Consider the following 26,256-nt stretch of genomic DNA (forward strand, 5'->3'; position numbering starts at 1 on the left):
TTTTCCTGGTCTTCAGATTTTTGAAAACAATAGGCATGTCTAACTTGCTCCCTGCTGAATCCCTAGGTCCTAAGATAGTGTCTGGAACATTCTTGGTGCTTAGCAAACATTTGTGAAATGAATGAATGAATGAAGACAAATAGTAACATTATAGTGTAATGCATGTGAATAGAAGTTTGCATAAAGTCCTTGGGAGTTCCAGAAGCAAGAATAAATTGAGGGAACAGAGTGGAAGACAGGTAAATTGAGACTTAAAGAGAAAGCATTTCCAAAGAAGGGGCGGGCCATTTCAGGCAGAGTGCAGAAAAGTGAACGGCAGCAGGAAGGTGGCATTCCAAAGGAGGAAAAGAGGGCCCCAGTACTTAGCTATGCAGAACCTGGGGGCAAGTCCCTCTTCAGAAGGTAAGTCTTACATTCCCGTGGGAGGAGGGCCAGAAGAAAAGGAAGTGTCACTGTCACAGAATTTGTCCCCAGTGCTGTAGGAATTGAAGGGTTTTTTTTTGCGGGGTGGGGGGCGAGGTTGTGGGTTGGGTGGGTGGGGACAGGTTACATAAACTCTCAATCAAAATCATTTTATGTGTTTTTCTTTGGATATGATTAGTTTTTAGTCACTATAAGTGATTTTCAAAGATATAAACTGATTTTGGAAGCCATACTGGCTCTTTCAGAAATTATCTCGAGTTTTTCCCAATTGATAAAATTCATTTGGTTGGTTTTTAAAGTTACTCTGGGATGCAAATAAAACTAAAATTTGAAAGGAGTTCTTGCAGTCATTGTTTTATTTTCACAGGATTATTTCAGTAGGTCAATGACACAATTGACAAGTGTTTTTACCAATGCAACAGTCATGCAGGTTGATTCTTATTTCTTCTACAAATGCTAAGAGAAAACCTCTGTTCTTCAGTTAAAAAAATAAGTGGAAAGGTCTTCAATTAGTGCACAATACAGATGTGAAGAAAGAGCTGAATATTTGTCTTCTCATGTCAGAAAGTGCGTGCTAAACTCTGACCTTGGAGGATGAGTAATAACATGTGTTTGAAGCAGTCTGATTGAAGGACTCCATCCAAAAACCCAAGGGTAGTTGGAAACAGCAAGCAAAATAATAGCAAATGTGTTGTCATAGCAAAACTATCTGGCAGCTTTCCAATGTGGAGGAGAGAGGATTCTTTCACCGAATGTTAAGAGCTGGAAATAGGAACTGAAAGTCAGGGTTCAAAAGACATGATCCTGCCAGGTAGAGAGCTAAGAACTTTCATGTACATTAGCAATTTTAATCCTCAGGAATCAAGTATTATTCATCCCACTTTATTGATGAGGAAACTAGGGTTTCGATGCCTTGTAATTTGGGTGTGGGGGTCTCTAGTCCATGGGTGTGGAATTCCTGGGTTGTGTACTGCTGTTTCCTGCTCTAGCATCTCACAATAGACATTGTTCTGGGCAGAGTCTAGTGGCTGCCCCGGCCTAATCACTCCTTTCATTTTACAGACGAGGAAACTGAGATGTGAAGACTGGAGTGCTTGCTCCAAATCACACAGGAAGTTAGTAAGAGAGCTAAGTTTGGATCTCAGTTGTCTTGATTCCTTGTGAAGTCTGCTTACCATTGGTCCAAATGCACCTGTAATTTCTATCCCTTATATACTGCACCAGATAAAGAAAACCAACTAGAGGGATTTAATTTATTATAATAGTGGCATTCAAAATGTGAGTATTTTTACAGCTCCTGGCTAAGACTATGGAAGTCACAAAGTTATCAGTTTGGCACTAGCAAGCTAGAAGTGTGAATAGCAGCGACGTGTGCCCAGGGTTTGTTTAGCCACTGAGGTTAAAGTGTTGTGTTGAATGACAGAATGGGGATGATATTTTACACACAGAAGGGAGACCTAGTTTGTTCTCCTTGTTATTTACTACACAGAGGTCACAACAAGCCAAGTGGTCATGTCCGCGACATGGTGCCTGCTTTGAGAAGTTGATGTGGTGGTCTCACACCCTGGCTCTGGGAGATGATCCTAAGCTGCACTTCTACTTTCCACAAAGAACTCCAAGAGTCGGAAAGTCAAGAACAAAGTTCCCAAAGATTTTGTAAATTAGAATCATTTATTTGTTCCCCCTGAGAGAATTAAAAACAGAATAAAACAAAACAAATAAAAAACTCTCAGGTGCAGTCATTTTGAAAAGTACGATTCGAAAAGTAGTACATTTTAAGGCCTGTTTGTAAAATTATGAATTAATATATGCTCATAGCCTAAGGCCAGAATATCACAGTATGTGGAAAAGTTTGTTACAAAACTATGTATCTATTACTGCTTCCCAAGCTTTCATGGTAATTTGCATGCACTGGGGAATTAAATGGATCTGTGACACAAATTTACATTAATTGATTCAGTAAGTAATGGCATGTTTTAAGAGGATTCAAAGTGATCATAATAATGATAGGCCAACAAATTTTGACAGTTAGCATTGCAATGAATGCAAAAACACGGGGGAGAGGGGACCTGCTTTTCAGAGGTCATTTCCAAGAATATCTTACAAATTTACAGGACACATGGCCAAACTAGGAATTCTTGTGTTGTCTGTGCAAGTAACTATCATGTTAAAATTCAACAAGAACAGAAGAAACAATTGAGAACAGACTTTTAAAGCAGCTATTGGGAGAAGAAAGCAAATGAGACAGCCACTGAATAAGAACAGTGGCGATTGAAGTTAGTATTTTTGAGTTTGCACAATAAGAAAGAAGTATGTTTAAAAATCCAATGTGAATCTGTTTCAAAAAGATTTAGGCTAAGTGGCTTATTGCTCAGAAATACTTTTGTAAAAAGGTGAATCTACATTTTCTGAGTGATCCAAACTATGGGTCAAGTTGTTGCTGTGCTTAAACCTTGAGATAGAAACAAAAAAACAGAAAAAAGGTGCACATACTTGTCATGACTTGCTAATTAATTCATTATTTCTATTAGCCTGGGACTTCCACTCCATATAACTTAAAATTGTGCTTCTCAACTTTAGTATTCCAGGGTCCTATCACAGTTTTGATTTGTTAAATTTGGCGTATGCTATAGAACCTGCTGTTTTATAAGACTTACAAGAGATTCTGATACAGGTGACTGTAGCCCAGACTTTGAGAAATAGGGTTTGGGACCATTTTCTAAAGGTGAACTCTGAATTGGCACCTTTATTTTGGAGTGGTTGGATATAACATGTGCTCTTATATATTGTTCTTTTTCATAAATCTTACCAAATCCCTGTGTCTGGCTGCATAGAGCCAGGATACAAAACAGTTCCTGATCTTGGGGAAATACCATTTCCTCATATTTTAAATAAGAGTTCAACTAAATTCTGTCTAGACTCCTATGTAGTTCTAATACTTTATATGCAATGATGCCTGGCAGATAGTTCTTGAAGATAATGATTCATGTGTGGGCCAGTATGGATGGAATAAGCTGGGAAAAACAGAAATCAGTCATTGAGTCATTAAATCAAGATTAAATAAGGTTCTGTTTCCCACTTTCACATTTCAGCCATAACCTAGGGATCTGGAATGACAATTAGATATATGAATGTTATGCTTAAATGAAGAACGATTTATCTTGTTTTGTTAAAATTTTAAGGAACTGTCTCCATACAATTATAAGAAATTGGGTGTATCAATTGTCAAGCTGCCATCTCTGTGTGGATAGTTGATGATTAGTATAAATAAAAATTATGTTTAGAATACTTTTTAATAATTTGGTCACCAACAAAGTAAACACAACCAACATCATTTGTGTTTCAAATAATTGAATTCAGAAGGTTCTCATTTGAGTAGCTCTATTTTAAATGAAAAACCACTTGTTTTGCTTTATGCTGTAGAAAGCTGTTTTTTTTAAAAAGTAAGAGACAAAGACTGTGAGATTAAGTTAGAAACAGTAGGCTATTCAAATAGTAACACTGAAAACACTCTCTTGGAGAACTTATGACTTATATTTTTTTGGTATATATTTTACATAGAGCCATACATAATATGTGATTTTTTAAAATCTGTTTTTCAAGAGTTAATTTCAGTCACAAGCGCAAATTCACTCTGTATTTTGTTAAAACTACTAAAAGTAGCAATAAAAGAAATGGTCACTTCTTATAATTATTTATTTTAAACAATAGAATGTTATAGAATACTGGTATTTAATATTTTAAAAAATGTACTGCTTATTAAAAAACATTTGCAAATAGATGTAGCAAACCCAGTGAATCTCACTCATTCATTCACCTGTCCCCAAACATTCACTGTGTGCTCCCAAGTACTAGATGCTGTTTTATCTACTGGAGATGGCGGGGGTGGGGGTACCACCTAAAGTAACTTTTGTTCTCATGAGGCTTAAATTCTAAAGGGTTAGAAAGACAATAAACAAATAAAGAAATTAATATGTAATCTAACAAATGCTAAGCATAAAATAAAATAAGACTATGGGAGAAAAGGTACTGGGAAATGTCATATTGATTAGTCAGAACAGCAACTCTGGTAAGTGCCAATGGAGCAGACATCCAAATGAACTAAGGGATGAGTTTATAAAAACATTGAGGAAAGACAGTTCCAGGCAGTGAGAACAAAAACCAAAGTGTCTAAAACATTCTAATAAACAGCACATGAGTTTGAAAAACCTAGGCTTTTTAAAAAAATATTGGAGGCTCTCCTGTAGCTCAAGTTCTCTCTTTTCTACTAAGCCTCTTTGACTACTCAAATTCTAGTGACCTGCTTGCTGAACAGAAGAATTTACCGTGTCATTTGACACAACTAAAGGCTGCTCTTTTTGGTTTTGGTGGTTGGATGAGTCCAATATCCTCGACTGTACACTTAAGTACAAGGATCATACTTTGTGCTATTTCTGACACCAACTCCGTGCCTCCAAGCTACATGTTCTGGTGTTGACCATGTTAGACTCTTAATAAAGGTATTTGATTAACCAAAGGCTGTGTATGCAAAATTACTTGCAAATTAAAGTTTTTATTGGGAAGTGTTTCTTTGTTAGGGTACTCAGGGTGTGGTATGGAATCCTATTAGGATTTAATATTTTCATTTGCAACTGTACTCAATCACAAAATACAAAACTTACTCATATGAAACTTACTTAAAAGGAGAAAAACATAACAAATAAGGAGATATATTAAAAGGCTTTATTCACAATAGAGAAATTTTACAAATATAGTTTTTAAAAATTACGTGTCAATCTATTGTTTCCCATAACATTAAAGATTTATATAAAGTTGGAAATGACAGAATGGGTTTATGCACAAATCAGAAACAAATCATTGTAAAGAATGGGTAATACAGATGGAGTTATGACAACCATCAGGTCCTGTTCATTGCCATACAACTTATATGTGTAATATTAATTGCACAAAGTATGTCAAAACATATATAGAAACAGGAAATTAAGCGCTATTTTAATTATTCACCTTTCAGGTGAAATTGCTGAAAATGAGTGAAAGACAGTGTCTACCTAAGGACTTCAGTTGTTTGAAATAATACAAAATATAACTTTAATTAAATTACATCGCCATAATATTAATCTATCTTGTTTACATTTTTGGTGTTTGGGACTTATGTTAAAAGATCCAAGTTCTAGAACTGAAAAACTTTATTCTTGCCATGGGCAGAAGAACATGTAGTACAATCTTTTTGCCTGCTTATACCAGGATGCATTATAGTGCAGCATGTACATAAACCTGATATTACAATCCTACCTGCTGCAGAAATACATACCAGCTTTGTGCTCTTTCAAATCCAATTTAAAAGCAAAGAAATGAACTTAAATTGTTAGTCCAAGGACATTTATGTAAAAATTATAATCTAAATACATATGGCCCAATTTGGCAATAATCGTTTATATTTTGCTTCTAAGTCCTGGGAAAAAAGAACTTTCACTACCTGTTCATTTCATAGGAGGAGCTGAAGACAGGAGTGGAAGATATTCTGGGTCTCCAAACACATTAGCATGGCAATCATGATGTATTAAAGGATATTTACCATTTACTAATTTTATTAATTTATTCTTTGACATTTTTTTTTGGATATCAATGTACAATACAAGAGCAGGTCACACATAGTGTCCCTTTCAGACACAGGAAATCTTTTGAAACACTTTAAAAGCTGAAGTAGCTAAAACAATTAAGTATGTAGGGATCTGAGAAAATAATTGTCTTAAAAATATTAGGTTGAATCATATGAAATTGCTGAAATTGGATAGTTTTTAAACTATATAAATGCAGCAATTTCATTTGCTTCAGCTTAATCCATGGGGTTGCACTGACCTATTTGACCACCATAGGTTGAATATGCAGGTGGTTAAAGTCTTTGTATCTCAGAATATACATCATCATATTAGCCCTTCCATGGGGAAATATATATATATAGTGATCCAGTATGATAAGAAAACACAAGGTATCACCAAATCTATCAAATCTATTCTTGGAAAAACCACTCAAATCTCAAAACAATGCTTTGAGGAGCCATGTAATTATTTTGGTCTGCTACAGAACTGCAGGGACTGGGAGCATCCATTCCTATACACTCCTTCTAAGATGGGGTATCTATGTTGAATTTAACCAGACAAAATAGACTATATTCTTATTTGATCTAAAAGTATATTAGATTTTCCTCAATTAATCATGAATAGATACATTGGTAAAGCTTCTTTCAGAGTAAAACCCTGCTTTTATAAATTGAAATGAAATAATTTACTGCATCTGAGGGCCCGTTTCAAATCTGAAAAATCTAATCCACACGTAATGCCTTCTTCAAGAAAAAAAAATTAAAGATGAAACGCAAATTAAAAACCATGTGAAATATTCACCCTCTCTTTAGTGAGGCCCAATTCTTCATATACTCAGTAAAAAGTGAAAGCTAATGGACTAACAGTGATACTATTTCCCTTTACAAAACATAATTCAGTAATAGCAGAAATCTGCAAAACTTGGAAGCTCACTTTGCTGTGTGATGGGGAATGGAAGAAATTAACCAGTACATGATCCAGAAACAACACAGGACATTTAAAGTAAAGTTTGAGAACTAATTCACAAATTAGTAGACACTAATATAATTCACCAACAAAAATACTCTGTGGTTCCAATGAAATGAGGTCAGTATGAGATGATCCTTTCAGGATGATTCTACTTTGAATTAAAATGTGAGTGAAGTATATTAGAAGACATTCTATCAAATAATGATAGACCCGCATAAGGAGGCTGTCACAGTTATAAGATCTGTCTCTGGTGGATAGACAAACCATATTAACATGAAATTGAAAAGAAAAAAGCTTTTTTAATATTAATTTATTATTATGGCTTTTTGCAACATGGCAAAACATTACAGCTTAAAGCAGACATCATCTCCTCATAGAGGAGGATAAAGTTTTGCAGTCAAATCAAAATTGTAATTAAGAGGTCACTGGTATACCAATCTATTCAGTTTAATAAAAATGATACTACACCTTCATGAACTCCAGAGATAATAGATTACATAAAATAAAAAGTCTGCGATCTACTGGCTGAATAATAAAGGATATGAAAAGGAATTGGAGTCCATCTAAACCTATGATATTAAACATAAAGAGACTGCAAAACAATTTTTAGAACTTAGAATAATCACAGACCTAGTAATAAAAATTCATCATGTGCCTGAATACCAGAAAAGGAATTATTAAGGTATGCAGTGACAGGAATGGAGCAGAGTAAAACATAAAATGTCTTTTTATTTTTCATTGACTTCAACTTCCTTTTTATTTGCACGGAGTATAGGGAGAAGATGTGCCTCAGTATTGAAGATCCAATGTTCCAGTGGAAGCAGATCGTCATCCGAAAATATTAAGTACAAATATCTAGAGAGAGAAACATGAGTATATGAGGTAGTAAAACCAGAAAGATACAGCAAAAACCATATCAATATCTCCATTCATCTTACAGAGAACCTCAGACAACAGTCAAGCATAGCAAAACCCTGAGGATATATACTTAATGGTGCAGAGTGCAGAAGCTACTCTGAGCTTTGTTACTAGTGTACAGGAATGTTAGAGCGGTCCCCAGTTATCAGACTTATACAATGACTGAAAACAAACATGCAGTTATTGCCACATACATAGAATGGCATTTGGAGGCACTCATACTTGATAGTGTTTGAATGTGTGCAAGATAAGGACATCTGTGAAGATGTGTCCAGCTCCCTCAGCTGCACACTTTTAGAATAATTTTTACTTACTTTAGTGTCTCTGCTAAGAAGAAGCTCTGCTGCACGTCATCGTAACTGTCATGGTTGAGGTAAACATCCCTGAGGCCCGAATAGCCTCCGCTCACCCTGCAGTGATTTTCCAGTGCCTAATACAAAAAAGGGGGAAAACAATGGTCATGAGTCAGTCCACTGACTGTCATTAATTTTTATTACTAGATTGTCACATTCAAATAAAATAAGGATTCAAATTGAATTGACAGATTATGACAGTTTTAGGTGGAGATAAAAAAAAACCTATAAAATGTGAATGCAAATAAAGTATGAAAAGTTAAAGGATATGTTGGTAATATATCTTCCTACTTAACTGGATACACTTCCACATTGAGTTTTGCAATAAATTTTCAGTAATTTTTACCATTTCCCCCTATAATGTAGAGCAGGGTTCAGCAAACTATGGACCACAGACTAAATCCTGTCTGCTATTTTGGTAAATAAAGTGTTACTGAACCACAGCCATACTCATCTGTTTGCATGTTGTCTGTGGCTGTTTCTTTGCTACAATGGCAGTTGAGTAGCTGTGCATGGGCCCCCGAACCTAATTCTCTTCAGTCCTTCTAGAAAACATCTGCTGAGCCCTGGTCTAGGAAGATTACTCATGTCAAATGGGGTTATAAACCACTGGTAAAGAAAGTATGCTGGACCAAAACCAGCTGCTACTATAATCAGAACATCTTATTGCTTAAAAATTGTTTATGGAATACTAATTAGTGATATGGGTGACAGAGATATAAGAAGAAAATGGAAAGCAGTGAAGAGAGTATGGCTGGTCTCTATTCCTAAAATGTTATCCTTTCCTTTAGTTTGGGATGGAAGAAGATGGGGTGAATCCACTGGTAACTATCTACAGTGAAAGGATTCTACATTCCAGTAGTTGTCTGACCCTAATGAGATGAGTATTGGAAAAGAGGTGGATTGGGTAGCTTGGGAATAAGTGTTGAGGTGACAACCTAAAATAATTTGCCTTCTACATTGTCTGCGGCCTCTAAGTTGACTGCTTTTTGTATTTTGAAATTACATTGGCTGCTTTGCTAGTTACCAGGCCTAGCCATCCATGGAAAAGTTTTTTCCTACTCACCACATCCTATTAATCTTATTAACTATATGGTCACATAAAAGTCTTCACCTGAAACCTGGTTCTAATTCATAGAATGTGGACCAAAAAAAAAAAACAAACAAAAAACCTTTAAGATTACACAACCTAATATTTACATCGGAATAAAGAAAATATAGAAAACATTAACAAGATAAAAGTTATTCTTAGGTTCTCATATCATCTTACATTTTTCAGTTTACTCTTATGAATCATAACCCTGCCCCTTTTTATGTGCATAATGTATTCGCCCACTTAGCCCAACTACCAAAAAGATGGGGAACACAGACCTTGCCATGTTAGTTGAGAAAAATCTTTATTGGCTAGAAAAAAGTTTTGGAGGAAAACATGCCTCTAAGAATGCAGAGCCCAGAAAAAAGAGAAGGCAAATTCTGCGAGCAGGGACACAGAGCTGAGAGCTCAGCCTCCATCTGCAGATACTGATAATGAGGACATCGATTTTGCACACTAGGGCTGGAGGGCAGAAGCAACAGAGCTCGGGGCCGCAAGGTGAAGCATTTAATTACCGGGTTAAAGAAAACCTAACTGGCAGGCTACATGAATAAAGAAAATGCCTCATGATTTGGTACTTTTTAAAAGGCCTCAGGGAAAATAAGATCAACTTAAAAAAAAAAAAAAAAGAAGAGCTTTGATTATATTCTTAGTTGCAGACAATGAGCCAAGTGCGGGAAAGCCTGCAGAAAGGAACTCTCAGGTCCAAATGTTTTTCTCCTTCCTTCCTTTTTTGATCCAAGTTCCTTTTGATAAAAAATCGAATACTAGACACACTGGTGTAGGTTAAAAATTATTTGGAAAAAATCAAGATTTAGAATGGGCAAGTTTATTATTACAGAACATAATGAAATCCTATTCAGACATTTTCTAAAAAATAATTTAACTACAAAATTTTCTCTTGGTTTTTCTCTTCAAGTTCTTTGAAGATAAGCTAATGAGAGTGCCAGGCTGCCCTCCCTCCCACAGAAATTTCCCTAAGCTCCTTCTTTTGGTATAGAAGAAGAGTTGCTTTAGGGGGTTGGCAATGCCTAAAGTGCTTCCTCTTTTCAGTTCACCCCATTTGTTCTTTTCCTCCCACGGTCGTCGGGAGGTGAGCCATCGTAGCTCAGAAGCCAGCCTAGGCGTGCTAAGGGTGGCCTCAGCGGTTTCTGGACCCAGGCAGTGTTCCTTTGGTCAACATGGGGTTGCTGTGACAATCAAGTAAGATGAAGACACAGCACAGTACTGGGGTCTGTCAGCGGTTGACAGAGGCCTAGCTTCTTTGGTTTTCTTCAGGCTTTTAGTTAATTAAAAACAAAACAAAACAAAAGGAAAAATGCCAAAGATGCATTTTACATTTTCAAAAAATGGGAAACCTTCGCATCAAGTCTAAATTTTAAGACTTGAAGTATGTAAAGCTGGGGAGAAGCAGCTCTCCTGGGTCCTCATCACAGACCCTTGTTTTACAGAATCTCAACAGCAGAAGGATGGATCTGTCTAGCAGAGTCTGATCAGAGCTCCGTTTTACTACGGTCTGTTCTTGGGACTCAGCCTCTGGGCATAGAGCTCACCTTGATTTTGGTAAACGCTTATGTTACTCATTATAAGTGACTATATGTGACTGGGAGGTGCTAATAGCAAAGAAAAGGATAGGAGAATGTTTACAGAAACTGGAGTTCTAAACAAAAGAGGAAAAAACAAACCTGACTCCAAGTGACTGTACATTTTTTGGTGGTGGCGGGAGAAAGGTATAAGAATAGTAGGCAGCATGAGTTAAATCATAAGTCAGAAAGCATCACTGTAAGAATAGAAAAGCATTCTCTATCCAGCAGGTTAGACAGACAGCTGACAAACGAGGATTTCCAAAGTGGATCCCAGGGAGCAACACTAATAATGAGGCTAACTGGTTGAGTGTGATCTGTGCACCAGGCTGAGTGAATGTATCAAAGACTCTGAAAACAGGGATCAATCCTGGGGAAGAAGATGCAGGAAATGGGAAGACAAATCTTTCTCTGATCTTTCTCTGATCTTTCTCTGAGTCAGAATGTCCATGTGGAAAAGGTTAGCTTCAGGGCACTAGAGAAAACTGTGCAAATAAAGACATGAACATCCCCACATAAGGTTTATCCACAACTGCGGCCCAGCGGAGGAGATAGGACAGTAAGAAGCTAGGAAAATTCCTTGGTACATGGAATAGGAAAACTGAGACAGAGAGCCAAACAAATGGGTGGAGCAATTTATAGCCAGATACAAAAGTGGCCTTCTTAGACATAACATTTAGGCCTCAGTGTATTTCAGCTTCAGGTCCAGAAAAGCAGCAAAACCAGGTGGGCAAGGCCAGGACCAAACACAATGATGAATGGCCCCCTGCCCTGGAGCTGACCAATCAGTAAAGACCACAACCCTGACAGGACACACCTGGAAAACTGGTGAATATTCTGCTGCAACCCTCTGCTGAGACCTCCCCTAAGGTTCCCTAAGGCAAGAAAAAGATAAAAGCCTCAAGACGAAGGACCCAGCCTGCTGCTTCCCCCAGAGCCCCAGCCATTCCCTTTCCCTTCTTCTTCTCCCACTTCCTCCCCGACACGTCTGTGTCTCCTAAGCTCCAAGGTGAGGGGCAGCGGGCAGCTTGTCCCAGGCTCCCCCAGGAACCTGCCCCTCAGGCCCCCTTTTCTCTGACTTCCCAGGGAGCTAAGGCAGCCCAGCCTCGGCTCTCCTGTTGCCTCTTCTATGCTAAACCCTTCCTCGTTTCACTGTCCGCAGCTTTACTAAACACATCCTCACAGTCACTGGGTTCATGTTGTGAAATCTTTCCTACACGAAGTCAAGGACCCACACACTGCAGCTGGCCCTGGGCAGACCCATTAAGGACCAGGCCTCTGTCTGGTAGCAGAGGTGCTATACAACCCACACATAAGTGGCCTACTTTTGTAGACGTTATACAATGTATATTTACCTGCATACATATGAATATATGTATAACTTATAGTATGAGTTTTATCAGAATATTAATTATACATGTTTCATTGGGAGGAATTTAATAAAGTTATTCATGACATTACTGAGCAAAAACAAAAGAACTATCTGGGTAGAAGTTTTTTCTCTTAGGTAAGTTCCCAAGTGCTTGAACCCCTATGATTCATGGCTCACTGGTAACCTGCAGAGGAGGTCTCCGGTGCTGCATGCTGGATTACATACCTTCATATCTTGTTTGACACTGTTAAGAAATGTGGTTAAGCTGTGGAAGGCAGGTTTATCAAGCATATCATTGAAAGAAGGCTGGGAAGGGAGTGCTTGTCAGGAGATGGGAAGATGGCTAACTAATCCTTTATAAACTGCAAGTATGGGAGTAAACAAGCAGGGAACAAAAGAGATGTCTCCAGAGAAGTTAATGTAGTAGTTGACATCATTTGACCCTATGTCAGTGTAAGCCAGGGGCTTTCTACATCCACTAAAAGAACCAGTTGGGCCATAGGCTGTCGGAAATAGCATCCGAAGAGAGGTTCTTGAGGCACATGCTCAGCCCTGGAGGAGCACAGCTGGAAACGAAGTCTTGAGAAGGTGGAGGGAAGGGATGACTGAGGGAAGAAACTGTCAACAGGAGGCACTATCATCAGATAACTGAGGTGTGCAGGAGAGAGGGGATTATTTTTTCAGCTGCCCTTGAGTGCAGAACGCCATAGATTCTGGTTTTAGAAGGAGTAACTTTCTAACACTTTCGGCCATTAAAAAATGACATGAATTACATTATTAGCAGCATATTCCTTTTTGCTATGAAGTCCTTGAATTGATGAAAAATAGCTACCCAAAAAAGATATGTAGTGGAGTCTTTTCTTTGAGTGGAACCTGGGCTAGGTGATTTTAAAGATCCCATATGTTTTAGTTTGGGTTCTCCTACAAACAGAGAAATGAGCCAAGGGTTGGATGCAGGGAGTTTGGGGGGGGAGGTGGTATCAGGCAGTGGGGAAGGGAGAAGAGCCAGTGAAGTACGTTAAGCAGGTTGCAGCTGTGCGCAGCAGGGGCTCGCTGCTGCTGGAAACGTCTGAGGAGCTGTGCAAAACACGTCGCAGAATTATTCCTCAAAGGAAGATGGGACAGTTATCCATTCAACTCCAGTAATCAGCGGCTGAGGGCTGTCTCCTGGGACCATGAACTCTCCCTCACTTCCCAGACCATCGCCAGCTGCCAGGGAAGAAGCTCTGAGTCAGGGCAGCTGAGAAGCACAGGCACTGGAGAAAACTCTGCCAGCCTGTGAGGGCACCGCCCACTGAGGCTGCGGCGGCAGCAGGAACGCAGGCTGAAGGGCTACAGCACAGCAAGCAGAGCGCTGCGGCCACGCCTTCCAAGCCTGTGATTTCTGTGCTGCAGAAAAGGCAAGAGCCCGCAGCACTTCTCCCTCTCCACTGTATCTCAGCCCTAGAAGAAGCTACTAGTGGCAAAAACGGGGCGGGGGTGGGGCTGTGTTTGTGACACAGTGAAACAATTTCACATCATAGTCTACAGTATAATTTGGCAACAGATAAAATTCCTAACTCATCAAATCAACCGTATTGCTTCACAAACAAACTCCCCTGAAGAACCAAGCAAATCAAAGTTTCCTGCCCACATGCAATAGAGATTTATTTACTTTCCATTTCTGATCAACTCTGTCATACATTTTTCACATTTTTAACATCTCCAAAATTGTCATGTCCTAATTCATTTGGTAGTGTTCAACTTTCTTAGTGGTATATAAAGTAATGGTGTTTCTTATCAATTATGATGTTTTAGATTTGATGACATATGTTATTTCTGCTATTTTTAATTTAAACTGATATTGGCAAGGTGAGTACTGGCCTTAATTACTTTGCTGGTCTACTGAAGACCAAAATAGTTCCCTATCACCAGGACTTTGAGGAATTGTAATTTTAATACGTTTTTTCAGAGAAAAAAAATTCAAAGAAGTTGAAATTACCACTGACTAAACATAATTAGAAAACTTTGCAAAAAATAAAAAAAGGAGGCCTAAAGAATCTCGATTACTTAAAATGACTGATGACTAGTGATAAGACACACTAAATGAACAAGGCAATAAGCGAGATTCATCAATGGCTTCCTTAGATATTAAGTATTACACAGAGGCAATATTCATCTCAGATTTCTTGAGAGATGTTATTCCTAATAGACTGTCTTTAAAGACAGCTAACTTTTCTAACAAAGAGTGCCAGAATATAAGAGAGTATAATTAAAGCGTTTGCTTGTTTTTATCCCCCGAATTCCTTCCCACTCCTTTCAGAATAATAGCTCTTCAAATTAGACAGTGTTTGGTGCATATCCTGGAGGGCACCCCTGCTGGCATCCAGCACACACTAGATTAGTTTAGGAAGATGAGACACCATGTTCGGCAGGAAGAGACCCAAGAGGTGACAAAGAATTAAAACAGCATACTTACAGATATTCAGAGAAACCTGAGACTAGTGAAGGAATATTCTGGCAGAAAGTAGTTTTTCTATAGGTTTTTTTGAAAACTCAGTAGCTAATCTAACGTTAGTAAAAGCATATACTGCATTATCATTTCAATGGCCAAAGACTAAAAGAAAACCAAAATACATAGTGGTTTCTTAAAACCAACAACAGGCAAGGGTGACAATGCCCAAGGTGCCTACAATGCTTTGTGGAATTAAGTGGTCATCACTTCTACAGTTGTGGGAATTTAATTTTATAATATACCATTCTAGATATCTCCTTCAGTGTCAATGTGTGTGTGTGTGTGTGTGTGTGTGTGTGTGTGTGTGTAGATATAGTTACATTAAGCAAAGCTGAAGCCAGAGATATAGGATGACCTAACTAAAAACACTCAGTCTTGCATGAAATGAAACATCTGGTAAAAGCTTTAAAAATTATAGAAAAGTTGATATGCTAGATATATAGGTACTACTGAACATTTTTTTCCTGAGGCATTTATCTATAAGAAACGTAAGCAAATAAAAATATCACCTCCACGGCTTCCCAGGCCCATTTCCTGTATTTTGGGTCATGAGTCAGCCGCCACATGTACATGTAAGTCTCAACAACCTCTGGCCGTAGGATATAGTATTTTTCATTTTGCCTTGTAGCAATGGCTTCAACACCACCATCGAATCTGAAGGCTTCTGGTCCCAGTTTCACATCTAAAGAATAAGCAATGGTTGACAAACGTTATTGTCCTGAGCAATGCTTAGTGTCTACAACTTAACTGAAACTAGAAAGTACTTCACAACATTCAAGAATGATGCCAAATCATTTTAAGGAATAGTTATAAACATCAGATAGTAAATAATATTCAATATACTTTTAATGTTTAGTCATCTGAAGGAGTCCATTTGAGAAAATGGTAATGATTCTTTATTTTCTTTCATTTAATCACCATTTACTGAGCACCCACTGGGCACCACCAAATACTTTGTAAGCTAGTAGAAAATCAGCGGTTGTAAATTTTAAGTCATTACATCATGAAAGGTTATTTAATTTTTGTGCTTCAAACCCTTTTTTAAAAGGAGGGAGCCAGACTAAAAGCCTATTTCATGGAGACACTGGGAAGATTAATAACGGTTTACACACAAATACACTAAGTCTCTTTTACAGTGGGACAGAAACTCTTACCCAATGTTACTTACCTAAAGTAAGGTAAATAAATTAGACTGGCTTAATGTTTTATGGCCTGGATTTCTGTTTCTTGGTAAACGAAAAGTAAAAATTTTTATGTAGAAAACCAGTGTCTTTTAAAATGAAAGTATAAATTCCTTTAAGATTTTTATCATGATTTGGTATAGTGGGTATTTTTTTGAGGGCTGCAACGACAAAGTTCCTTATGGAATGAAATAAAGGCATGGGGCAGCAGATTGTAAATGAAGAATGACATGTACTCACATGTGCGATTGTAAGATTCATGGCAGGTACGGGCAATCTCAGCCCCCAGGTTAAGGTAGTGCTGGGTCAGGTCTGCGGGAGCGTCGTCTGCGCCAAGTGCAAACATGCCTCCAGCAAAGCAGGTCAGGTGGCCCATCTTGTGTTCGAGGAGCCCCCCTTTCCACTCTGCGATGTACGTCAGTCCCCTACTAGACTTGCGGATCAAGTGAGTCTCGATTGCCTGAAAATAATACTTATTTTCAGCATTTGTAATCTCTTTTCCAATTTATACTAAAAATACCCCCAATATTAAAAAAATCGCTCATAATTTGAATTGGGTGTTACAAATCCAGTTCAGCCTGAAATGTTATGCTATTTCTTTCTGTATTCTTCCTCTACTCTGTGTGTTATTAGTTTGGTGAGTTAGAATTAATGTTGTTGGGCCAGTCCAGTTGGTTTTGCTTGGTTCTATGATCAAACACTTGTCCACACATCTGAAAAGCTGTCCCCTTCTCAAAGATAGGTTACTGCTCTAGGAGTAATAGTTGGTTTTGTGCATTTCCATGTTCAGAAATGGGAAACCAACATAAAGCACAGGCCCTCCCATGAATGAAGAACAGAGCGTATTTGTGTATGAAATCCAGGCTGATGGTATTACCCTTTTCTTTTGCTCTCTAGGGTTTGAAGGTGTAACAAAACAGAACGGGGAAAAGGACCTGTTCTTGAGACAGATTGTTTGGCTTCAAATTCCGTCTTTGATAAACTTTTTTCTATCTGTGAACTTTGTGAGTAATTTGTTTATGATATCCCTAAATCTCAATATTCTTATATATAAAATGGGAATAGAAATATCTGCTGAGAAAACTGCAACATTTTGTTTATAAAGTGGTCCGTATGTGACTAGCACTTGCTAAAGGTCATTTATTACATCATTCACATCTCCACTGTGGTAACACTAGAATCAAGTCCTCCCCTAATAATCCTATTACAAAGTACATTTGTATACAATGAAAAAATAGTTTTAAAACAGAATACAAATCTGTAAATCTCAGAGAAATGATAACATTTACAAACATTATTTATAAAACACCTTTTATTTCTGCCCCAGGACTACTGACATTCTTTTAGAGTAGACAGAGAAAATAAAATAAGCCTTATATTTTAAAAAGCAAAAATGAAGTATGGTTGGAATTACTAATTTACAATTACTGCAACAGGAAATGTCTCCCCTTCCCCCAATTACTTCATCGAGGGACAAGAGCTATCTATGACAATGTCTATACCTATTACACTATTATCAAACAAGAGAGGATTTTAGGACGTTTGGGAATAGTAGACACAGATAAAACTTGTGATAGAGAAGAATAAATTAAAATGAATACACAGGCAGATAAAACTTTCCCTATCTTTATTAGAAATAAACAAATGATACAAGATGTATGAAATAAATATACTACTGTGCTAATTAAGTGTAAAGCTAATTTCATTGATAATTTAGTTATTACATTAATATTTCATTTTTACTTAATGCAACTGAACATCTTAGCTATTTATAAATCTCATAGCAGAGGTTGCAATAAAGTGCTTTAAGCAAATACCTGTTCATTACCTAAGAAATTCTTCTTTCTACAGAGCAAGAGGAATAGCTTTTGAGCATGGATTGGAGAAACATTATTACCCTGTTTGGATCCTGCAGAAAGTACTATATTATTTTTGGCATTTTTCTGACCAGGTTGCTACTTCTCTAAATAAATTAGACAACAAAATTCCAAGACCTTCAAAGCAACATTTGTGTGGCAACTGAAAAATGTATATAAATATAGAGAAGGAAAAACAGTCTATAATGGCTTGAAAAAAATGTTGTGTCAAGCCTACAAATTGATTAGGAAAAAAGAGTATTTTATATTTTGTGATTTTTATCCTTGAATACTTGAAAAAAATTAATTTGATGAAGTCTATAGAATCCTAATTATCTAATATGTACATCGCCTGTCCAGCTACCATTAACTCTGGTGGGCCTCGCGCAGGGTGAACATCCATCACTACGGATTCTTAGTGTGGTCTCCAGGGAAGGCCATGATAGCCAATTAAAAGCTCAAGATATTTTATTATTAAAACAGCCAAAGAGAACGTACCCCTCCGGGATGAAACATTTTCTAAAATCCACTTGAAGCTAAAATTGATGAACTACATATCTCCAGCAACTCAACTGTCCAGAACAGTAGTGTAAAGGATCCTTTCCTTGATGATGATGATCCCTGGAAGCACAACTAGACAAAGAAACTTTGCTATGTAAGGCATAGCTACTTCTCACAATCAGAAGTTTAAGTGTTTTAGCTTTGCTTTCTAAGTTGAAAATACAATGGATTGAAAATGTTTTTACTATTAAGAGAAACAGGAAACACTTTGACTTCAATTGTTCTTAATGGATTTTCCTGTTAATGGTTTGCCTAAATACAGTATGTTAAAAGCTGTGTGGGTATACCTCTCATTGTTCTAGAAACTGAGGGAAAATAATACTTCAAAGAATATTTTAAAGTTGCTTTTCCTGGAACATCAGGTCTTAGAGGGCCAAGATCAGAATAATTAAAACGTCTGCCAGGATAGTAATAAAAAAATGATGTAGTGGAAACCATACTGTATGGAGAACTCCCTATGTTAAAACCTAAACTTCACAGAAATGAAAAAAAAACCAAACCCAAAACCAAACCCAAAACCTTGGAAAAGGCCATGTGGACCATAGCTTAGACTTCTGATGTTCATCATGTTCCTTAATAAAGGCTGCGCTAAATGAAGGCCAATGTTCTAAATAAGGTGTTTTGGTTCCTACATGTGAAGTAGCAGAGTTGTACCTGCTCTCTTAGTAAATCTCCCTATTGACCTTGAGAGGGGACCGATGTGATAGTTAACCTGGTCAACCAGAGCAAAACAAGTTGCATTTATAGTTAAATAAATAAGTCAGCCTATGTCAAAATCAGCCAGACCTCTTCTAGGGAGAACAATTTTAGAATGATGGCCGTGTTATTGGAATTCTAAATTTCCATTTTTTCCTTCTATAAATTACTACTCTCAATTATAAAAAAAAAAATTTAAGCAGTCAATAAAAAGGTAAAAAAAATAAAAAAAAAATTTAAGCAGTCAATAAAAAGGTAAGAATTTTCTGATGACTTAGCCATAATTTTACAACAGTATTTGAGATGCCTTGGTAATAATTAATAAAAAAAAATAAACTACTTTTATCAATCATAAGGGTAATTGATTTTCAAAATTTGTTATGAAAAGTTGGGTACAAATTCAAGTATTTTATATAAAATAATTTTCTTTTTTTTACTTTATTTACTTTCAAATTTTATTTTCATTTTGATTGAGGCTTACTTTATTCTTACACTGGCCTCCTCCTGTAGACTTTCCTAAGTAGTTTCTAACTTATCTTGCTAACTTACTGCCCATAAGGAAATATTTACATGTAGTATGGAAATTCTATTCACAAATAAATCTATAGTGGTGAGGAATAAAAGAGCAGGGGTTGACACAAATTATATTTTGAATTTTAGTTTCACACTCAAACTTTCTGAAGTTTAGCTGTCTTATCTATAATACAGCTGCAATATAATTTGTAATATAAGGTGAAAAGTATCTGGGCTACAGTGAGGAAACAAACTAATATTTTAAAGTACCTACCTAATACACTACTTAGCACACAGTACATAATTCAACAAGTATTTCTTCCCTCCCACTCATCCTCTATTTTATTTTTTGATTTGATCTTTGTTGTATTTTCCCCCTATTACGATTTAGTCCCCTTATACTCCCGTCCCTGATGCAGTCACCACACTGTTGTCCACGTCCATGAGTCCTTTTGCCTTTAGCTCAATCCCTCCACTTCCTCACTAACCCCCTCCCCACCACTAGCTGTCAGTCCTCCATTTTAAAGGATCTTTGAAAACTATCAATCATCTTTTCTTAAATATTAGTTTGGTTAGTTCATATTTTTATGTGAAGGTACTCTCCCTACAGCTCTGGCGATAAGTTTACTTCAAATGGAGGTAGGCATTAGGATTATCTATAATCTTGGGAAATTTTAACTTAGTCAATTTTCAGAACATAAATTCAGGATATTTCTCTCCCCATAATTTTAATTGACTCTAAGATGAGAACTCATGCTCACTGAAGAAAAATACCTTCTTTTTTTTTTTCAGAAATGCAAGCCTTTTTTTTCAGATATGTAAATCTTCACTGAGGTTTGAATCATGTAAAAAACTTAACTGCCCTCTTAGAACTAAATACATCAAGTATAATTATAGTTATATTAGTAGATATTTTACTCTACCTAACTGGAAATAATTTGTAACCCACTCATGTAGTATTCCATTTTTTTTTCCATTAAAGCTTGATTAATATGCAAGTTACAAGTTAGAGATGAGTGGCAAAGCTGATTTAACTGTTGGGTTTACCTGAACAGCATCAAAATACATCTTCTTAGCTTCTAGATCTGTCTTGTCAGACATTAACCATGCCTTTAGCAAATATTCATAAAAGCTGTCTCCGAGTCCTCCAACTGATACATGATCTGCAAGAGAGGGAAATGCATTTTAGAGTGATTCACTCTTTAATTCAGATAATGCCGCAAAATCACATTAGCAAGCCAGGATGCAAAACCCCACGTCAACCGCAACTCAATGTTACATTTAAATTCCAACAAATCTCCTGTTTTCAGAAAGATGTTCTAAAATGAGCAGATATGCTATTAACTAATGTGATATACCCTAAATAATCACCAGGGTACTTTTGTAAGCATGAAGATGAAAAAGATATTATCTCCCCGCTCAACTCCCAAAAGCAGGTTCTCTAGTAGAAATACCAAAATAAAATATTTCACAGTACATATTCAAACAAATTTTTAATTGCTTTAGCTTTCTATAATATAAACCATGTCAAAGTTATGAGTATTAGCAAATCTTTTTAAAGAGTGGCTTGCAATAAAACAAGAAACTCTGCAGCTTCCTGTGGTTCATTATTATAACTATTATTATTAGATGGGGTTTCTAAGTGTTATCAATCTGAAGGGTTAATGTAACATTCTTGGGTGTGGCAGTAGAAAGAAAATAGGGCAGAACTTCTTCCTACACACCATTTCAATAGCCCTCCTCTGCTGCCTTTCATTATGCCAGGTCTACTACATATATTACCAACCACCTTGCAAATTGTCGGGTAGGTATTCTCATTAAAACTGCCCTGGCTGCCCTGGCTGGTGTGGCTCAGTTGGTTGGAGCATTGTCCCTTAACGGAGAGGTTCTGGGTTCGATTTCCAGTGAGGGCATGTGCCTAAGTTGCGGGTTTGATCTCTAGTCCAGGGTCATGTGGAAGGCAACTAATCAATGCTTCTCTGTCTCATCAAAGTTTCTCTCTCTTTTGCTTCCTCTCTCTCTGGAAGCAATGAAAAAATGTCCTCGGGTGAGGATAAAAAAATAAATATTAAAATTAAAAAAAGTGAGAAAACTGACTACAGACTCCAAATGAGATTACAACCTTGGTGATTACCATTTGATTCTACCGACATGGAGTCTTATATTGGGATCTTCTTTAATTAATACTTTTATTTTTCAAGCATGTTGACCTGTGAGAACAGATGTAATCTCATCTGTTTGAAATATCATTCCTAGAATTTATAGAGAACTTGGGCATTAATAAATTTGTACTTATTTTGGAAAACTGCATTGAGTGGCTACTTGGTAAACCACTGAGACAATGCAAAATCCTTCCAAGTCAGTTTTAGTAAGGACTACATCTATTCAAGCTAGAAGGGCTATATTTTTAAATGATTAAATATATGATTTTATTATTAAAGTCCAAAATTATATGGTAGTTTTAATTTTCATGTAAAATTAGTGTTTTTACAATTGTAGAGCTGGTTCTTAAAATAGCAATGTTTGAAGTGACCTTTATAGTTTCCTAAATAAATCACCACAGAAACCTCTGACATTTAAAATTTAAATAGGCTAAGACCTATCTCATCAATAATAAGCCCTGTTGTTATAAACATGATTGCAGGAGACAAATGCAAGTTATGTATGGTAAAGCAAATCACTGTCCGGTTCCTGTCAAAATAACAAGAACTAAATGAAAAATAGGAAATAAGGGCCATGGTCCAGCCAAATCCTTCAGAGTTAAGGCAATGAGAGTTGAAAACTAACAGCCAGAAGCAGCTTCATTTTCTTCCTCTTTGGGTTATGAAGCTATAATGAATGAAAGAAGTAAGTTTGGGCATTTGGTGATTTTAAAAAAAGGGGGAAAGTATGACATACTGATACATATATTTTAGTTAATTTTGGTAAGTGGTAGGTAGTTTTTTATTCCTTTATTTCCTGCCTATAAAATTTTCATATTTGGAAGAAGTCAAAATAAAGGAACATAGAGGAGAAACGGGAGAAAGTCCTTTTGAGATTTTAGCAAATCACTCACTAAGATTCCCCCATGTCTGGATGAATATTTGTGTTGGTGACAGAGTCCTGTGTAAATAAATATCTTAGTGGATGTAGAAGAGAACATGCCTGATTTTGTCAGCAGGAAAGGACTGCCTATTTCTAGAAAGAACATATGTGCTATTTTTATTCCCAGATGCTCTAAGGTAATGTGTACTATAGTCACTCAAATATTATGTTCTTTTTGGAAGGGGGTCATTTATTCTTTTCTTCTCAATAGAAATAGATCCCATAAAGGATTTCTAACACTTAAAAAGAGAAAAAAACAAACCCAATAGCAAAAGAATCAAGACAAAAAGAATTACATACTCAACATCTTCATTTTTTAATTTTGTAGACTTCATCTGAATCTAAACTTCTCTCCTCAAAGCAATCCCTCAATGATGCTGCTGACACTTTATGATAATCATCCTGTTTATTGACATGGAGCCTGACACCTTTCCTCAAAAGCCATGTGGTCTCTTTATATTATCAGTGACCAGGACTAGATGCTGCCTCTTAGCCCCGCTGAGAAGCTGGGGCGAACTGTTCAAAAAGGATAAATAGAACCACTGTTCAAAGCAAAGACAGAAAGATAGATTGGATACAGAGTGCATGAGGGTTCACAAATTTCAAGTAAGTGAACACCTACTAGCTGCATGATGCCATGTGCTGGGTGAACAAAAATGACTAAGACAAAGTCACTGCCCTCCAAAGTTTTGGATTCCTAGGTTGATGGTTATGTATGTAAATTGTTAGGAAAAGGATTGTAACAGAGAAGAAGGCCTTCCAGAAGAAATGGCAACAGAACTGGGCCTTGCTGGAGTCAGAAGAATGGTGAAAGGGCTGAGGAAACAGAACAAGCACAGATCTGAGTATGGTCAAGGAGGCCTTGATTAAAGAGTAAAAATATAACTGTGTCTTCCTTGTGGCTGGGACACAGGATGGGGCTGGGAGAGTAGAGACCTGGGACTCATCAACTCTGTTTGGTTTTCCATCAGGAAACTGACCCGTAAGCAGCCCAAATATAAGGGGCTCTTTGTACCAGGAAACATGGCCAAATACATAGTATATTTGTGACCCAGAAGGTGAAGCTGGGATGTGCCAGTACAACTAACTCTTTTGTCCCTTTTCATAGTGACTCCAAAATCCTAAATCATAGGAAGAAAACCGTAAATCCTAGCTAGAGACTTTTCTTAAACTTTTGAATCTTTCATGAGAAGGAGAACTCTAAACACCCTTGTCCTTTCAGAGAATCATATCTAGTCATCTTTTCTGCAGAAAGCTACTCAAATTTGGTTTTATCCCAAATGTTCTAGTGGCTCTCAAACTTTTTATAGTCTTAGCATGCTTTTATATGCTTTTAAAAATGAATAGGTACTCCCCCAAAGCTTGTTTATGTAATATTAGCAATATTTACCATATTAGAAATTAAAGCAGAATTTAATATATTTTTATTAATTAATTTAAAACAATAATATACCCTTATATAGTTATTTTTCCAAAAAAAATGTTGTATTTTATAAAACAAAAATAGTGAGAAGAATGACACTATTTTACATTTTTGTAAATCACTTTAATGTTTCCTGTAGTTTCCTGTAATGTAGACAGCTGGATTTTCATATCTGCTCTACATTCGATCCATACTATACCTTGTTCTGGCTGAAACATGAAGAAAATTCAGCTTCATGGTTATACAGTTGGAAAAGGGGAGAGTATTTTAATAAGTCTTTTCAGATTACCATGGATATTTTTCTTTAATACTAAAATAAACTTGATAAGTGCTTTTTTTTTAAAAGTTAATTGCAATGCAGAATCAGAAACCTATCAATGAATTTTTGTACTGTTGTAGTAAAAGCCATTGGTCTGCCTTGCACTTTGAATGGATCTTTTTCTCATACATGATTTTGTAAGAGCAAGCATTGGTCACTTGGAAAATACTGCTCACTGAATTATGCAGATCTTCCAAATGTTGACACATTTTATTATACAGTATCAAAGAACCACATTTGTTGCTATCATCACCAGTCTCATCAGAACAGACTTTAAGTGTTGGTTAAAGGCAATGGGCTCACTCATGGTGGCATATACAAGTTTTCTATAATTCAAATTTTCATCTAGAAGTTCAAATTTCATCATTGACACAGGTACTGTCAGTTTTCCTTGAAGTGACAGGCCCATTTTTCAAGAACACATCTACCAATTAATCCAACTTGGAAAAACCATTTTGTTTTCAGTTGATCTTTCAAGTGAAACTGGTGGTCACGAAGCAATAGTGACCAGTTCAGCTCACAGGTCAACCACACAAGTGTCTTTCTATGAGGCGATCACTGTTTTCTATTATGCAGCAGAAGTGTTTTAAGTGTACTTTCGATTTACGGACAAAGAATATTACGAAGATGTGTATTCAATGGCTGAGATTTACTAGAATCAATAATTTATTTTTTGCTTCATTAAGAACATTCACAAATGCAACTGGGCTGCCTTCCTTCCTTCTCTCCTTCCTTCCCTCCTTCCCTCCTTCCTTTCTTCCTTTCTTCCTTCCTTCCCTCCCTCCTTCCTTCCTTCCTTCCTCTCTTTCTTTTTTTTTGTTTTAGCCTGCTGTGAAGATTTAGAATGTGACTATTAGTGCTATCTGCAGCCTCTGCCATGGTTTTCACTGTGGCTTTAATAGTTTTACCCACCAACACTTTTGCAACATAAGTAAAAATGTCAACACAGTGGCAGAAAATCTTAGTATTATTATAAAAACAGCTTTGACCTTGTGGACCACTTGAAAAGTCTCAGGGATGTCAAGTGACCTGTGGACCACACTTCTGTTAAGTGGCAACCTTGATTATGGTTTAATGATCTCAACAGCTAGGCTTTCCCTTGCCATTACTAACACATGGACAGAGATTTTATCTTTTTTTGTACTAAATTATTCTTTAAGCAAAGTACTTATAAAGTAACAGTGAGGCATAGCCATCTAAGAATATATGGTATTTAGATATAATGAAAAAACTCAAATTAGAGCAAAATTTTAAGGCATACTAACACACTCGGCACAGCTAGACGTCTCACTTAGTATTCTTCTCTTGCTCGCAGTTCCTGCTTAATCTACCACAGTTTCTCCAAATCAGCTTGAGAACATTTCTTTCAACTCCTCTGAATCATTATACCCCTGGTCAGACTCTGTAAGGATCTCAAGTGAGGGCTTCTGGCATAATACTTTCTCCTGCCCTACAAGTAATTCTGCTGGCAAGAAACCTTTATCTGCTGGGCTTAAAATTAAGTAGAGAAAATACCCTGTTTGCTCTTTCAATTTCTCAGCCCTTGAAGATCCAGGCTTCTCTCTCATCTTGCAGTCAAGCAGGAAGAAAATGTTATGAACTAGAATGAACTAGCTACTCTGTCTGAAACCCTGATGATAGTCATTAAAACAAAGGAACAATTTTCCCTCCTATGCACATGACCAGCTTATTACAGGCTAACATTTTTACACTACCCTGAGTAGATCTTCCCTTTGTGATTAGTAGCTTTAAATGTGCTTATATGTCATCATGCTCCTAGTTATGCATGAAAAATAAATATTCTAGTTTCCTGGTAAC

The 26,256-nt window shown here is 36.8% G+C and overlaps 1 protein-coding gene across 1 annotated transcript in view; it reads right to left on the reverse strand.

Moving 5' to 3' along the window:
* Nucleotides 1–5,109: 5,109 nt before the first annotated feature.
* The window catches only part of MAN1A1 (mannosidase alpha class 1A member 1), a 145,637-nt gene continuing 124,490 nt past the window's right edge, over nt 5,110–26,256 (reverse strand). Inside the window, exons 9-13 of the mRNA XM_054569885.1 lie at nt 20,660–20,775; nt 16,227–16,446; nt 15,315–15,487; nt 8,225–8,340; nt 5,110–7,847 (exon numbers count right to left, since the gene is read on the reverse strand). Of these exons, the coding sequence (XP_054425860.1) occupies nt 7,721–7,847; nt 8,225–8,340; nt 15,315–15,487; nt 16,227–16,446; nt 20,660–20,775 (752 nt within the window). The 3' untranslated portion in view covers nt 5,110–7,720. The remainder of the gene's footprint in view (nt 7,848–8,224; nt 8,341–15,314; nt 15,488–16,226; nt 16,447–20,659; nt 20,776–26,256) is intronic.

The sequence above is a fragment of the Pteronotus mesoamericanus genome, unplaced genomic scaffold (assembly GCF_021234165.1).
Source record: "Pteronotus mesoamericanus isolate MK-2021 breed Mesoamerican mustached bat unplaced genomic scaffold, CSHL_Meso_final contig_20, whole genome shotgun sequence".
Taxonomy (NCBI): Eukaryota; Metazoa; Chordata; class Mammalia; order Chiroptera; family Mormoopidae; genus Pteronotus; species Pteronotus mesoamericanus.